This window comes from Saccoglossus kowalevskii, chromosome 9 (assembly GCF_978046115.1).
Source record: "Saccoglossus kowalevskii chromosome 9, keSacKowa6.1, whole genome shotgun sequence".
Taxonomy (NCBI): Eukaryota; Metazoa; Hemichordata; class Enteropneusta; family Harrimaniidae; genus Saccoglossus; species Saccoglossus kowalevskii.
In genome coordinates, this window is record NC_140649.1 from 28,438,280 (window position 1) to 28,456,987 (window position 18,708).

Genomic DNA, 18,708 nt, shown 5'->3' on the forward strand with positions numbered 1-18,708 from the left:
GTCAGTCGTGTCAATTTACAGTTGTGCTTTCAGAAACATTGATGTGCAAATTTACATTGATGATTTGCTATGGTTTTATTTTGTAATAATATCAACCTATAATGTAGTATGAGCTTGATATAACAATTTAGTTGTTAATGGTATATGAATAACATTAAAGTATCCGATTATATTGATGTATGAGTTACGTAATACCAGTTTCACATTTCACATTTATTTTTGAAAATAACAAGCATGAAACAACGTGCAGCAATTGTTAAATAGCTTGGACCCTACATTGCTGATTGCAGTTATACTTGCATAATCAATCATTTGAAAAGAACGTGGTAAATAAATATAGCTACTGGCTGACGTTTGATGTGTCCGATAGCAGAAGCATATAAATACATCTTCAGATTTATTATCAGTTACTATACCAAGACCCGGCTGATAGATAACATTTGTACATCGACCGAAGTGCGTATACAGTTCTATAAAGATGCGTTTAACCTGTTTAGTATTGGTAGCACTGGTGTGTGTAAGTATATTCTATGTCTATAGACGGTTAATAGGAACTCTTCATATTAGGACTTCCATAAACATGAACACCGTACGTGGATAGATCGCCTCTGTTATTCAGCAATGTCACAAACACTATATTTATGTTTGTATTGCAGGTGATTGTAGTTGAATCAGGTAAGACGTAACAATAATATTATTTAAGTAGAGTTTCAATATATTTGAAGTGCTGCACAAATTACAAAATGTTTTCTCTCATTGCCCCTCTCTGAGTTTCTATTGGTCCATCCATATATCTGTTCGATATATCAGTTCTACAAGCTCTGAATTGAGTCCTTAATGTTAATATGTTATTTTAGTACAGATATTGAAATACGATTAAATACTATAACCAAACAATATTTACAAAAACATGCATATTTAATTTGATGTCACTATTTATTGATTTTGAATATATTTCATATTTTCAATATTAATTAAAACTCAGGTTCTATATTTTATTAACATACAGAAATTGACGCAGATCCAAAACAAATTATGAGTAAAACGTTGTGAACACGTTTTCAAGTTATTAAATAACAAATGCCTTACTATTTATTCGTGCCAGGCGTCACAAATAGTGTAACAGAGATAGTCATTTTTAGTTGATGACTCATAAAGTGAACTGAGTGCACCGTGTTGAAAAATTTAAACATTTTTACTTTATTATATCAGACTGAATCTCTTAAACTGTTTTTAGAATCTGGAAAAACAAGAAAAAAGTAATAATAAAAAAATACCAACCAAAGCAAAATTGAGAAAAGTTCATTTATGCACATACATTTTATTTTAATACTTGCTTGAACCTCCTGCTAAAACACAATTCAAATTCTACTCCAAAGCAAGATTAAAGAAAATTCATTTATGTATTCACATTCAATTGATGCATTTCAGTTGTGAATACTTGCTGGGCATTTCTGACTGTGACAGTCTAATATTTTTGAATGTCATATTGACATTAAAAAATTCATTTATTTATTCACATTCAATTGATGCATTTCAGTTGTGAATACTTGCTGGGCATTTCTGACTGTGACAGTCTAATATTTTTGAATGTCATATTGACATTAAAAAATTCATTTATTTATTCACATTCAATTGATGCATTTCAGTTGTGAATACTTGCTGGGCATTTCTGACTGTGACAGTCTAATATTTTTGAATGTCATATTGACATTAGAAAATTCATTTATTTATTCACATTCAAATGATGCATTTCAGTTGTGAATGCTTGCTGGGCATTTCTGACTGTGACAGTCTAATATTTTTGAATGTCATATTGACATTAGAAAATTCATTTATTTATTCACATTCAAATGATGCATTTCAGTTGTGAATGCTTGCTGGGCATTTCTGACTGTGACAGTCTAGTATTTTTGAATGTCATATTGACATTAGAAAATTCATTTATTTATTCACATTCAAATGATGCATTTCAGTTTTGAATACTTGCTGTGCATTTCTGACTGTGACAGTCTAGTATTTTTGAATATCATATTGACATTAGAAAATTCATTTATTTATTCACATTCAATTGATGCATTTCAGTTGTGAATACTTTCTGGGCATTTCTGACTGACAGTCTAATATTTTTGAATGTCATATTGACATTAGAAAATTCATTTATTTATTCACATTCAATTGATGCATTTCAGTTGTGAATACTTGCTGGGCATTTCTGACTGTGACAGTCTAGTATTTTTGAATGTCATATTGACATTAGAAAATTCATTTATTTATTCACATTCAATTGATGCATTTCAGTTGCTAATACTTGCTGTGCATTTCTGACTGTGACAGTCTAGTATTTTTGAATGTCATATTGACATTAGAAAATTCATTTATTTATTCACATTCAATTGATGCATTTCAGTTGTGAATGCTTTCTGGGCATTTCTGACTGTGACAGTCTACTATTTTTGAATGTCATATTGACATTAGAAAATTCATTTATTTATCCACATTCAATTGATGCATTTCAGTTGTGAATACTTGCTGGGCATTTCTGACTGTGACAGTCTAATATTTTTGAATGTCATATTGACATTAGAAAATTCATTTATTTATTCACATTCAATTGATGCATTTCAGTTGCTAATACTTGCTGGGCATTTGTGACAGTGACAGTCTAATATTATTGTATGTCATTGACATTCAAATGGATCAAATGAAATCAACCAAAACAACTCAAGTGACAGGAGATCTTAAGCACAAACGACTTGTTCCCCGACAACATTGTGTGTTACTAACACTGGATTTATCGGTACTGAAAATAAAAGTATAGTCTTTATTTGTAAGTCATATTATTATGTGGGTTTTATCAAAAATGTTGGGCTTACTGGAAAAAGTTTAATTACAAAAAGTGACTTTAATTAACAATTTGATATTTCCAACCAATTTACTACTGTGCCACATGATACATCAAAGATACAGATTAAAACATTATTTTTTAATAGAATTGTTTTATTCGCTACAAACTGATACTTGGATATGTTTCCACCTGTTTTGCTAACAAAAAACTGGTGCGAAATATTTCTACACTGAAGACAAAATTATGACAGTACGACAGTATGTAGTGTACTTGTCAGTTGCTTTGTTTTGTTTGAATCTTAGATTTTTCTATACAACTTTTGTTTAAAGATCTATGGTTGTGTATGTTATCTCCGCCATAATGTTCTTATTGAGTTTATAAATGCACATTAATTGGAAGAATATATTCCATAAATTATACATACAAAATACTAGCTGTATTATGTTTTAGTGTTACACCGTATAGGTCATTGATTAGTTTTATCAGCGCACAAACATCAATTATGAAACAACATAATATGGAACAACGCGCACATCAAGATATCCATTCTAAATCAACTCGCAACAGGCAAGGTTATAAGGTTTGAGCCATGTTCTAGTGTTATGCTCTTAGATTCCTTCATTTGCTTTATTGGTAGGTAAACAGCCACACATTGTGCTAATATTAGCAGAGGATCTAGGGTGGAATGACGTAGGATGGCACAACCCAGATCTCAAGATGCCTATCCTCAATCAACTCGCCGCTGATGGCGTCATATTCAACCAATCATACGTCCAGCCTGCATGTACACCGTAAGTGACAAGACATGTAATGTTGCCGGTATGTAGTTACAGATTGTACAGTCAATTTTACTATCAACAAATCACCTGTACACCTGTTTAATTATGTTTGCATGTATGCTTTATTCTTCAGATCTAGATCTGCTCTATTTACCGGTTATTTTCCGTTCAAAATTAAAAGACAGGTAATTTGCTTATTGAAACACAATTATCTGTATTCCCAGATAGCGTGTGTTTCTGTTGACAAAATACAACTAAATGTCTAGTATGCGCAATATATACAAAGTTAAAGACAAAGTTGACATAAAATGGCCCGAATAATGTTACACCGCCCTGTTGGCTTGACATGATGAAGATGTAAAAGACTTTTTCAGGGAGTAGCATTCAAACAATTTATTTTCATAGGATTGTTTTAAACCATATCAAACTATATATTTGATTAACAAAGTTTAATTCACACTAAGTACTAGTTTGTTTTACGTTTGATGCAACATTTATGTGGTTACATTTTTGTTCCCACTAAAATATGTTTTTACATTACAAATTATTAGAATACGTTAATTCAACAAGAAATTGTTGGCGATGTATTGATCATATTCACCACATTATCTACAATCTCTGAAACGAGTCTACGATTCTAATGGGTGGCCGCCAAGTAGAACTCATTTGAGTGATATTTTTGATGTCAGATCTACGATATACACTAATTTGCATATTCATAGATTATTATTATTGATTATTTAATCGTTCATACAAATTCTTGCGAGCAATGTTTGACAAGTACCCATCTAAACATGACTGTGTTTATTTATTATTGAAAATACATGCAAATATGCACATTTCGAAATAACAGATTGTCATTTTGATCATCGATTGTCATTCATGATTACTTCTTAGAATAAAAGTATAAAACATTTATTTTGAATAACATGTGGCACAATATTCTACTACACTCTTAGTTTTTATTATTGTCATTTACAGCATCAAATTCTGTTCACTCTTGAAGCTGACGGGCTTTTATTGGATCTCAAGATACTACCAGAAATGCTGAAAGATGTTGGGTATCTTACTCACCTTATCGGAAAGTAAGTAGACTGCAGAACACATCGGCTGAATTTAAAATATGTATATGTACTGCTGTACTAGGGGCTTGTGCGATTAAAAAATTTAAATCAAAATATTATTTGACATAACTGTCTTATTTTCCGCCTGGTTAAATATGAAGCTGTTGCAGTGTTGTCAAACACATACAGCAAGACTATTGAACACCAAAAACAGTAAAAGAAGAATCTAAATGATAATAATAGTGCTACAAACTCTTTACCTTAAATTCTCCTTCCCCATGTTATACATGTTAAGTGTTGTAAGAACACTGTAAAGTTTCTAAAGCAAATAAAGTAATATGTAATAAAGACGTTTCGTCAAATGCTTACAAACATGAATGCACTAGCATATATGTTGCAAACCGATTTCAGATCAATGCGGTAAGTGGTTTAAACTATCATCTACATGCTAAATAGATGACGCATCAACAATTTTAGTTCCCTTAGCCAATTGTAAATTTGGAGAATGGAACTCGTTCAATTTTATATTATCCGAAATGACAGCCAAAATTGGGACAAATCAGCAGACGCTTCAATGCAGTATATACCTGTTACAAACCAAACTTTGGATCAACGTGGATAGCAGTTACGAAGCAACAGTCAAATTATTCTGAAGTTGTTTATTCCTTGGTTGATAATATAGGACTGGTGATAACACAATTATTTCGTATTGTCTAGATCCCTGATGTATTACCACTGAACCACGTCACCAATCTACATTTTAAAAGTGCATCAGTTAACATTAGCCCTGGTTATCAACATTGAACATATTTTGATCGATAAATATAATGTGATATATAGAGGATATACTAGTATATGATTCAAGTTTACTCTCTGTAGCAACCCATCGCATGGAAAGATGGTGGATAGCGCAACAACCAACAATTTATTATGTTTTTTTCATAATCAAGCGTGTGTGGCTTTTATTCATAGGTGGCATTTAGGATACTGTAAGGAGGAGTATCTTCCAAATAAACGTGGTTTTGATTCTTTTTATGGTTGGCTGGCAGGGGGAACCACCCTATACACTAAAGAAAATACACTCGGTAAGTAAAATAAAGTATGGGAAAACCGTATAGACAGCAAACAACAATGTTCAATTGTTTTAAAGTTAGAGAATATTTACAATCAACATAAAAAATGTCAAGACTTAAAAAATACATTTCCACCTACGAGCATGCTGGTGTTTCATTTTTTTCTTACTCCATACTCCAAGTTGCCCAGTGTGTTTCGTCATATTTCATTTGTTTCGCTTTGCATTAAATTTTATATCACTCTTGGCTAGCATTACGATTTTCTCTTCATAAATTCTAGCAAGGATCTTACAATTCTTTGCATAAATCTCTGCTTTTGGTGAATTCTGAATGTTTCGTCTCAATATTCGTGCACTAGAAATATTCGGATGAGGCATTACCAGGCAGAGCTAAATTTCATTCATTTTATCCCCTTTAGCTTCAGGGTATGATTTCCGCGACAACACCGGAGTGGTACAAGAAAGTGACACGTATCTCCCAGTGAGTAATGTCGAAAATCGGTGTTTTGTCTCTTTGGTTACAAACTTTAGTCACTAGGGTGAATTTATATCACACAAGGTTTGCAAATGCACAACTACAAGATATCAAATATGCTCTATTCAGTTTTATATTAAACCGGATATTGTCAGCTTCCAGAAGGAGTATAACAATATCAGCACCGATATATACGAATATAACACAGATCGTAGTGGCGACGGTACCGTCTACCTGTTTTAATTAGCTCCAAATTGGAAATTTCTCAATGCAATCATCTATTGGTAGACCAAACACGCTCTACATGGCCTTTTTAATCACCAATCATACATGAAATTGTTTTAATCAATTTGCTACTTTAAAGTCATTCCTTCAATTGACTTAAGTTCACATTACATAAAACGGAACATCACTACATTTTCCTCTTTTTGAGACTTTTGGTAGCAACGGCAAAGAACGCATACTTGGACTGGATCAATTGCCCTCTGCGAGGCACTGAATATACTACGACACCTTGCGATCGCCGCAACGACTAAATAATTTGTTTACACAAAACAACCGGGGATTTTGGCACAATGTTGAATAATTAATGATATAAGCATATTTTGAAAATATCAGGTTGCACAATAATCTATGCACATTTTTATTTTTTTTAATTAAAGAGAAATTAAGTGTAATAGAATAATGTAATGATATTTTTGAAATTGTACTTATTTTTTCCTCTCTAAAGTTCATGACTGCTGAAAGAGCAGTAGATATAGTAATGGGACATTACAAGGAATATCCACTATTTCTTGAGTTCAGTATGGCCTTACCTGGAAAGAATCTTGAGATAACTTACTTATTTTTTATATATACAGTAGACTACCGACAATGGTACAACAATTAAGAATTAGATATACTAGAACGATATCCACTGCAGAGTTTTAGATTATATTAATAACGTGCATGTGTGGTTGTTTCCTAGGTACCCCAGGAATATGAAGATTTGTATTCCGATATCGAAGATGATCGAACCAGGAAATTTTATGGTATGTATAATTTAAACATCCTTGTATCTAGAGACACTAAAATACCGAATCATAATCAATTACTACCATGGGGATTGATATGTACAATGGAACCAAACAATTTCATAATATTCAGATTTGAATGACAAAAGTCCGTTATATACAAGGTTTTATATACAAGGGCTGTTCTGATTCAGAATTGTGTGAATCCGTTATCAATAAGCAATTTTCCTAATTATCGTCAATCTAAAATGGCTGCCATGATGAAGTCAATGTGCTTCATGGGTTTTGCGCTCCGTCATTAGATGCCAACAAGTCCATATCTAATTTGCATGTATATTTAGGTTCAGAAAATGGAGTAATCGTTTATACATTATTCAATATGTAGAAATAAACACCATTCGATTATCATTGTATAGAAGCATTCCATTCTGAAATAAAACAATAGATTTAAAAAGAGTTGTATTGCTGCGATTGTTTTTTTCTGTTGAATTACTCAAAGAGCATTTCAAGTAATTTATTCACACTATACTGAGCATCAATATGTAAATAATTCAAAATCTCATGGTCATAAAAACTGCTCCCTATCTTATTTCACTTGTATATTTCAGGTTCGCCACAATTTTCTTAATCACAAAAAATTTCATGACGTTGTAAATGGTTTACCCCAGATTGATTAGTACCGATGAACAATAGCCAGAGGTTTTACAAAAAAACACTATTATCTGTGGTTGAATAGAAAAACATTATATTATTTTACTTTTTCAGGAAAGTTGTCTGTGATGGACAATTCAATTGGCCTTTTGGTGGATGCGTTGAAGACACGTGGAATGTGGGACGATACGCTATTTATATTCACATCTGACGTAAGTAATCAATTTCCGTTGTTGCAAATCTAATGTGTTTAGTCATTAAACATGTTTTGGTATATGTTCACTTCGTTTTCTTTTCGTTGCCTTGAGTTTACTGGACAAATAATTTAGTGATTATTTGATGAACTATTTTTACTTGACTTCTCATCCGCCTCAGATTAATTCTTTATAGCACAATGTCCGTTTGATTATGTGCATTTACACAGAATGGAGCCATGGCATCTGCATTCGGGTCAAATTGGCCATTACGGGGAAATATTTTAACACTGTTTGAAGGCGCTACTCGTATACCAACATTTTTCCATGGGAGTATGTTGAAGAAGACTGGATACGTAAATAACGAGTAAGTTACTGGTAGTTAATCACAGTGTTGCTCACGACTGAATTTACGTTCCCTAAATATGCCACCATTTACAATCCGTAAAACTATAGTGTAAGCTATATTTACTGCTCGTCCGATAATATCTAATTGTTTATGGTGTATGGCTATTTTGTGTCAAACAAGTTTGGTGAAAATAATGTATTAGGTAGTCGGCGTCAGTGGCAATATAAAACGTAATTGTTGCTGCGCAATTCAGAAGACCGGTAAATAATTTGCATGGACCATCAATGTAAAAATCAATGATTATACATAAATAAAATACGAGTAATAGACATCAAAGTGTTTTGGCTGAAGCTGAAGCCCGAAACTTCAGGGGTATCTTCAATGTGCTAATCAATTGTGAATTGTACCAATTGTGAATACACTTAACTCGTAGGCACCTGTATTTGTTTTCTTTGTTTGAACAATCGATACTGATTTACATATATGCCATACACGCGTTATGCAACTTTTTCGCGTAAAACAATGTAATAATGAAACAACAAGTATACCTGGCTGTACATGGTATGACATACGTTTTAACATAGGTCACTCATTGTTTTTTTCTTCAATCACCTCCCATGCTCAGTCAGTAGAGCGACACCCCCACTATTTGAATGATCCAAAGAAAAAATCTCCGTAAATCTGAAGATTACGTTGTACTGTAACATGAGAGCTGTCCGGATGAATTCCGCGAAAAGTTCACCCACTAGGTAGATTTCAGATTACATCAGGGTAGTTCTAGGCTACCCCCATATATCCTCGCCTTACACCTAGAGTTTGTACTGACCAAACACGATCAAGAGGTTCGGTTGATATAAGTGTGTACACGTGTTAGGGTCTTTGTTTTCATTGAACATATTAAAGTATCGTAGGTGTATGACGTTACAATGCTAATTATGAATATTCGTAACAACATGCACGTGATATGATTCGAAAGCCGGCTGACATCCTGGTAGATCAAATGACAATATGCTGTCCTTTGAGCTTGGAGTTGAAAATAAAGACGTTGACGTTGTAACTAGGTGGCCCGTCGACAATGCCCGGCAATGAATCAATTGGCCAGCGAATGATGCGCGAAAACACGTCACTGCTGTAACTTATGCTAATTTCCCTTTGTTTCTTTTAGGTTAATTCACATTGTCGATTTGCATAAAACAATAATTGAATTGGCTGGAGCTAAAACTGGTAAGATTTTAAAACTATTTCAAAATACGTTCCATTGCAGGTCACTTTAACTATAGTTTCTATAATCTGCATTGTATTGTACTTGACAGAGTGTGATATTGACGGTATGGATATGTGGAAGACAATTTCAAAAGGTGAACCATCGCCAAGAACAGAATTTGTATATAATATCGATGATAACGAGTTGTCCCCTGGTGCTGCCATCAGGTAAGTGTTAATACAATGCGCGTGGGTGGGTGTAACTATGTTTAAATTTGGTTCGTAAACCTTCTTTATTTCCAACATATACAAGATGGAAACTTTGCAAAATATTGATGACCCAGAATGTACCAGCCATTGAATCCGTAACAATGACGTATACAGTAAGAAAATGTGCTATTTGTTTTTTTCGTGTTTTCGAGTTTGTGTAAGTTTCATCATTGAGACGCGTTGAATGCCATTACATTCGTCATTGTGAACGCCCAAGAGTCATGTAATTGACAAAGTATACACTTTATTTCTAATATTTGTGCCTCTATTTGTGGTTCGTATAAACTACAAACAAATGAATTAAACTGTTTTTTGACTGTGAGTTGAATAATAATATTGTGCTACATACAATCTCATCCTGACTCGTGTTCCGCATGTTTTTTAGGGTTGGGGATTATAAATTGATTACAGGAAACCCGGATTTATTGTATCCTTTTCGATTGTTGAACAGATCAGGTAAATATATTTTCAATATAACCCAATGGATTCAATATGCAGAAAAATTACTGTATGGTTGACACTGAAGGCAGTACATTTATGTATTTCAATGGTAATTGCATTATATAATGTATGTCAATGTATTGGTATTTCAGGTGATTGGTACAACTATGGTGACGAACCTATTAGCGGGTTTCCCATTCCTCCAACTGGAAATGAACCACCCCCAGCAAACGTGACATACTTGTTCAATATCATAGGTATGACTGACGTAACTTAGGTTGGTCGTGTGATCTTGGCATGTATGGTTTGGATTGCGATGATCATCGCATCCTATAGCATAGTGTATGGTTCTGTTTTTTATTCTAAAGGCGGAAATAATCTTCTCGGAGCAAATCAGCTAATACCATAATGTCACATTCGCAATCAATCAGGAACGGCTAGAGAATTCCCATGTTGTATTCAATCGAAATCTGACCATAGTAATAGCCTTGTCATCATTACTTTCAAAGAGGTAAAATATTAATTGAACAAACAGATTCATGGTAGTAAACAGCTTTAGTTAAGGTATACTTGTATACCATTATATATGAAAATAGTCACTTACATGTAACCCTATTGTGTTTAATAGCTTATCTGATTTGACTTAAGTTTATAAGCACATATCCACTTCCAAAACGCATTTTCCATCATATCTAAAAATTGAAATTTTGATGGTATTTATTTTATCATGAAATATTATACGTTATTTAACAACACGATGTCTTCTTTCAATGCAGATGATCCCGAGGAAAGAAACAACCTCGCCGAAGTATATCCCAACAAAGTAGCAGAATTACGTCATCGCTTGGATGAGTATCGTGAACATCTAGTTCCGCCTGGACCCCGAATATTTGACCCAGCGGGTGACGCCGTGAATTTTGGTGGTGTGTGGTCGCCTGGCTGGTGTTAGAAATAATGATGCATATACCATGCTACCCAAGCCTATTATATTATTATGCTACGCGTTTTCACTTCCAGTCTTAAAAAAACATATTAGACTTGATTGAGATTAAGAGGCTCTAAGTAGATTAAATATTCAAAACAATATAAAACATTTGTCTGTTTTATTTAACAACACAAGAGTTCACTTGAGTCGGGATGCATACTGCAGTCACGGTCGAACAGTATTAGCATCATATACAGTAAATTACAACTACCTCATGAAAGCTTGACAGGTGAATTATGAAGGTTTGGGCTGGGAACGAGAAAACAGTGTGAAATTCACAGAAGACCCAGATAAAGTGTTAGCACAAGTTACCACAGCCAAACGTCCCCATATAAAGCTATGATAAGGATGACAGGCCACAGGTGGCACAGAGGCAATTTAGGAGTTGGTCATCACGGAAGTGGATGCAAGTCTAAGAGCAAGACACAGAGAATGCAGAATGCACTGATGTACATGTGCTAAAAATGCCGAAGAAAGAAAGAAAAATTACTATATATATGTGAGCCACACCACTCCCATACTACTACAATATATGTATACCATTATATTTATATATGTGAACCAGACCATTCCCATACTACTACAATACATATATACCATTCTATTTATGTATGTGAACCAGACCACTCCCATACTACTACAATACATGCATACCATTCTATTTATATATGTGAACCAGACCACTCCCATACTACTACAATATATGCATTCCATTCTATTTATATATGTGAACCAGACCACTCCCATACTACTACAATACATGCATACCATTCTATTTATATATGTGAACCAGACCACTCCCATACTACTACAATACATGCATACCATTCTATTTATGTATGTGAACCAGACCACTCCCATACTACTACAATACATGCATACCATTCTATTTATATATGTGAACCAGACCACTCCCATACTACTACAATACATGCATACCATTCTATTTATATATGTGAACCAGACCACTCCCACACTACTACAATACATGCATACCATTCTATTTATGTATGTGAACCAGACCACTCCCATACTGCTACAATATATGCATACCATTATATTTATGCTTGTGAATTAGACCACTCCCATACTACTACAATATATGCATACCATTATATTTATATATGTGAACCAGACCACTCCCATACTACTACAATACATGCATACCATTCTATTTATGTATGTGAACCAGACCACTCCCATACTACTACAATACATGCATACCATTCTATTTATATATGTGAACCAGACCACTCCCATACTACTACAATACATGCATACCATTCTATTTATGTATGTGAACCAGACCACTCCCATACTACTACAATACATGCATACCATTCTATTTATATATGTGAACCAGACCACTCCCATACTACTACAATACATGCATACCATTCTATTTATGTATGTGAACCAGACCACTCCCATACTACTACAATACATGCATACCATTCTATTTATATATGTGAACCAGACCACTCCCATACTACTACAATACATGCATACCATTCTATTTATATATGTGAACCAGACCACTCCCACACTACTACAATACATGCATACCATTCTATTTATGTATGTGAACCAGACCACTCCCATACTGCTACAATATATGCATACCATTATATTTATGCTTGTGAATTAGACCACTCCCATACTACTACAATATATGCATACCATTATATTTATATATGTGAACCAGACCACTCCCATACTACTACAATACATGCATACCATTCTATTTATGTATGTGAACCAGACCACTCCCATACTACTACAATACATGCATACCATTCTATTTATATATGTGAACCAGACCACTCCCATACTACTACAATACATGCATACCATTCTATTTATGTATGTGAACCAGACCACTCCCATACTACTACAATACATGCATACCATTCTATTTATGTTTGTAAACCAGACCACTCCCATACTACTACTATATATGCATACCATTCTATTTATATATGTGAACCAGACCACTCCCATACTACTACAATACATGCATACCATTCTATTTATATATGTGAACCAGACCACTCCCATACTACTACAATACATGCATACCATTCTATTTATATATGTGAACCAGACCACTCCCATACTACTACAATATATGCATACCATTCTATTTATATATGTGAACCAGACCACTCCCATACTACTACAATACATGCATACCATTCTATTTATATATATTTGAACCAGACCACTCCCACACTACTACAATACATGCATACCATTCTATTTATATATGTGAACCAGACCACTCCCATACTGCTACAATATATGCATACCATTATATTTATGCTTGTGAACCAGACCACTCCCATACTACTACAATATATGCATACCATTATATTTATATATGTGAACCAGACCACTCCCATACTACTACAATACATGCATACCATTATATTTATATATGTGATTCAGACCATTCCCATACTACTACAATATATGCATTCCATTATATTTATATATGTGAACCAGACCACTCCCATACTACTACAATACATGCATACCATTCTATTTATGTTTTTAAACCAGACCACTCCCATACTACTACAATATATGCATTCCATTATATTTATATATGTGAACCAGACCACTCCCATACTACTACAATATATGCATACCATTCTATTTATGTATGTGAACCAGACCACTCCCATACTACTACAATACATGCATACCATTCTATTTATATATGTGAACCAGACCACTCTCATACTACTACAATATATGCATACCATTCTATTTATGTATGTGAACCAGACCACTCCCATACTACAACAATACCTGCATACCATTATATTTATATATGTGAACCAGACCACTCCCATACTACTACAATATATGCATACCATTCTATTTATATATGTGAACCAGACCACTCCCATACTACTACAATATATGCATACCATTCTATTTATATATGTGAACCAGACCACTCGCATACTACTACAATATATGCATACCATTCTACTTTAAATGGTTGGTAGAGGACGTGTTTTTTGAACGCTCCTGCTCTCGGCCAACTGGAGAGTCTTTTCCTATCTTTGCAAGCACAGTGCTTCTTTTTTAACGTTTCTAATTGTTGTATATAGTGTTACTGGTTGTCTGTGTGTATTTATTTTTTTAATTTTGTTGGTCATTTTATCGTTTTTGGTGTGGTTTTTTGTTTGGTTGTGAGTCGGAGCTAAGGCCGGCCAAGATGGCGGCCGCTCAAACAAAGGCTTCGACCACACCTGCTATGAATCTAAGGTTCGTTGCGAAATTGTTGACGGAATTTCATGTCGTCAGTGTCATGTGTTGACATGGTCTGTGCTTATGCGATGGTTATTTGGGATTTTTCTATCTCGGTTGAACCACTTGTGTGTCCATCCACCAAAATGGTTTTATCAAATGTTCCGCCATTCCTACCAAATACATTTATACGTCGGGCCCTTGCTCCATATGGACGAGTTATGAGCGGCATCGGTATTATCTCGCTTGGCAGAGCTCCAGAAGGAGTACCTACACTTTATGCAAATTTTTTTAAAATTATGCTAATTTATTCATGACGTAGCAGTTTCTGTGCTCATGAATATTCATTAATTTGTGGGTCATTACATTTTAAAAGGGGCGATATATTATTTTTGGGGGAAGAGTTAGAGAGGGGGATTAGCAATCCTTAGGGGGTCAATACAAAAGAAGGGACCCATTTGGAGAGCAGCCATGCTCCTCGTGTCTGTTGTTGCACGTGACCTACAGCTGTCAACTGTGTTAGTTCTTCGACTTTGTTCGTTCTTTGACGACTTCGACTGGCTTCCATGTGAGGCAGTATTCTTGTGTTCTGTTTTCCTGACTTGAGTTTTTGAATCCGCTGTTTATGATTTTAACGTCTTTCATGTCTTTTGTAGGAGTGTCCAATCCGTGATTCGAACTTGCGATCTTTGAGTTCCCAGCGCACTGTCTTGTCCACTGTACCACGAGTGTCTTCACACAGGAGTTAGGATTTAAGTCCTATTCATAGGACACTGTCTTCACTAGCATTCAAAAATCTAACTAAACATACCGGATTCGAACCAACGATCGCTCACATTGCTGACATAGTACAAATCAACTGAGCTATGTGGGTAGTCATGCAAATTAATTAATTTGTTGTCATATTTAGCTTTATTGCCAAATGGTGTTTGCGAAAAAAAGATGAGCAGGCAAGGGAATTGAACCCAGGTCCTCCTGGTCACTATGTAGAGAACTGACCCACAAGACCACAAAGGATTGACTGGATGTATTTGCATTTGATAAGACTATATAGTGTGTATATATATATTTCTATTATTGAGTTACAATTGTCCAAAAAATTGCCAATTTTGTGTTTTTACTTGTGTAAACTATATGCATGCCATAACCCGTTAGTGTACATCTTGCCAATTGGGTGTTTGCCATTTGCGTTGCCCATACCTGACCCGACCCTAACCCTAATGCCAAGACGCGTTCCTGTTAATAATTCCGTTGCCCATACCTGACCCGACCCTTACCCTAATGCCAAGACACGTTCCTGTTTATAATTGCTCAACAATGATACTCTGTTGTGCACTGTCTGCGGGTAAGTTGCATTGATGTCAACTGATTAAACAAGTCGCGTTTAAGTAATTTCCACTATTAACAAGTGGTTAAATTGTGACAATAAATGTGTGGACAAATATTTGAGATTAATTTTGGTGTAGACAACTCTCGTTTAATTATTTTACACCATTACAAGTTGTTAAATTGAGAGAATAAATGTCTCAACAAATATTTAATACTTAGTTTGATGTAAACAACTCACGTTTGATTAATTCCCACAATTACAGGTTGTTAAATTGAAAGAATAAATGTGCGGACAAATATTTTAGACTTATTTTGGTGTAGACAGCTCTCGTTTAATTATTTTACACCATTACAAGTTGTTAAATTGAGAGAATAAATGTGTGGACAAATATTTTAGACTGATTTTGGTGTAGACAACTCTCATTTAATAATTTTACACCATTACAAGTTGTTAAATTGAGAGAATAAATGTATGGACAAGTATTTGAAACTTATTTTGGTGTAGACAACTCTCATTTGATTAATTCCAACAATTACAAGTTCTTAAATTGACAGAATGAATGTATGGACAAATATTGACCATTATATTTGTGAGTAAATACCTGTTGTTTAATTAATTTCCACCTCTACAAGGTTGAGAGAATAAATGTGTCGACAAATATTTTAGACTTATTTTTGTGTAGACATCTCTCGTTTGATTAATTCCCACAATTACATGTTGTTAAATTGAGAGAATAAATGTGCGGACAAATATTTTAGACTTATTTTGGTGTAGACAGCTCTCGTTTAATTATTTTACACCATTCCAAGTTGTTAAATTGAGAGAATAAATGTATGGACAAATATTTTAGACTTATTTTGGTGTAGACAGCTCTCGTTTAATTATTTTACACCATTCCAAGTTGTTAAATTGAGAGAATAAGTGTGCGGACAAATATTTTAGACTTATTTTGGTGTAGACAGCTCTTGTTTGATTAATTCCCACAATTACAAGTTGTTAAATTGAGAGAATAAATGTGCGGACAAATATTTTAGACTTATTTTGGTGTAGACAGCTCTCGTTTAATTATTTTACACCATTACAAGTTGTTAAATTGAGAGAATAAATGTGCGGACAAATATTTTAGACTTATTTTGGTGTAGACAGCTCTCGTTTAATTATTTTACACCATTACAAGTTGTTAAATTGAGAGAATAAATGTGCGGACAAATATTTTAGACTTATTTTGGTGTAGACAACTCTCGTTTAATTATTTTACACCATTACAAGTTGTTAAATTGAGAGAATAAATGTATGGACAAGTATTTGAAACTTATTTTGGTGTAGACAACTCTCATTTGATTAATTCCAACAATTACAAGTTCTTAAATTGACAGAATGAATGTATGGACAAATATTGACCATTATATTTGTGAGTAAATACCTGTTGTTTAATTAATTTCCACCTCTACAAGGTTGAGAGAATAAATGTGTCGACAAATATTTGATACTTATTTAGGTGTAAGAACTCGTGTTTGACCAACTTCCACCATTGCAAGTTGTTAAAATAATGAAATAAATATACTGGTATCATTGGATATTTGATTTAATTGTGAAACTTTCTAACAAAACGTTAACTGCTGGCTTCGAACCCTCAATCAACAATTCCGCAGACACGGTATAAATTCAACAACACCACAGAAGATATTCGTCTGTTGCCTGAATTGTTTTCGTAATATAGGGAACGCCATCGACACTTTAACAAAACTTACCTTGACTTGGGTCTTGTTTATCTCTTGTCACAATCTGGAAACTGTTGAACAAATTGCGCGTCGTCCAGTTTAAGACGTTAGTTATTTTATTATTTATTCATTCAGTTTTGTATGGTGCAGTTTTGTGAGGTTTATTATTTTTTGCGACGTTCTTTGTTTACTTGTTTACGGTTTGAGAGATTTCAGTTTATTTGATTTACGTTTTTACGGTAGCTCTGAGCGGGACTCGAACCCACTGTCTTTTCAAGCTAATTTTGTTTTATTTTGATGGCACGCTTGTGTACCACGCCACGACGTTGGTCGTTAAGTGGTGTTCATTTTTCTAACTACTCTAGTGTTCCGATGAGTTGAACGGAAAAGCCAAAACGATTGCTGGTTTCTGATTGCTTCGGTTCTGGTGAGTGTGTATCTAGTGTGATTCGAACCCATGTCGTTTGTATTGGGCGTTTTTTTATTTCCCATGTTAGCTACGCCGTAATATGCAACCACTTCCCCGTTTTATTGTGATTTTGAGTGTTTAATGATGTCTTCCTCACCCGTCACGCCATGACCCAGTTTCAACCACACGGCCATTTTGGGACAGAGTACGTGACCCTCGGCGTGACCCGACTGACTATATGAGCGTTCTCTTCAACTGTTAAGCTAGGATTTATTACCGTTATTATCATTATATTGTCACGTGATTTGTTTTACCTTATGTGTAATGTCTTAAGTATCTTTATTGTAATTTGTATATACCATTTCGTATATACCGAGGAAACGACCCCGATTGAAGGTCACGTATTTTATGACGTCACCAATTCGTGTGTAGGTACTGCTTCTAGATCTGTGCCAACAAAATGAATACATTTAATTTACAGATTTATTCTCCGTAAGATTATGTATGGTATAGAAATAATATACGAAGCGTGACTCTTATGGAAAGTATAATATTAGTCGCCAATCATATCATTATTAACATCATCACCAAACTCGCACAACTACAGCAACAGCATGGATCCTTGCAAGTCGGACCCCGGAGG

General features: G+C 34.3%; 1 protein-coding gene across 1 annotated transcript; it reads left to right on the plus strand.

The window, feature by feature from the left end:
* The first annotated feature begins 420 nt into the window (after positions 1 to 420).
* On the plus strand, positions 421 to 11,450 carry LOC144344676 (arylsulfatase B-like). The gene is made up of 15 exons (XM_085503807.1): positions 421 to 517; positions 657 to 675; positions 3,486 to 3,639; positions 3,761 to 3,812; positions 4,609 to 4,712; positions 5,664 to 5,776; positions 6,183 to 6,244; positions 7,206 to 7,269; positions 8,017 to 8,114; positions 8,327 to 8,463; positions 9,611 to 9,669; positions 9,759 to 9,876; positions 10,304 to 10,374; positions 10,512 to 10,616; positions 11,136 to 11,450. Exons 1-15 carry the CDS (start codon positions 479 to 481, stop codon positions 11,306 to 11,308), a joined length of 1,368 nt encoding a protein of 455 aa, XP_085359933.1. The 5' UTR covers positions 421 to 478; the 3' UTR covers positions 11,309 to 11,450.
* Positions 11,451 to 18,708: the final 7,258 nt, after the last annotated feature.

Coding starts and splice junctions, on each gene's coding strand:
- LOC144344676 (XM_085503807.1), top strand. CDS start 479: ATGCGTTTAACCTGTTTAGTATTGGTAGCACTGGTGTGT. Junction 8,464..9,610: donor ACTGGATACGTAAATAACGA/GTAAGTTACTGG, acceptor TGTTTCTTTTAG/GTTAATTCACATTGTCGATT. Junction 9,670..9,758: donor ATTGGCTGGAGCTAAAACTG/GTAAGATTTTAA, acceptor TGTACTTGACAG/AGTGTGATATTGACGGTATG.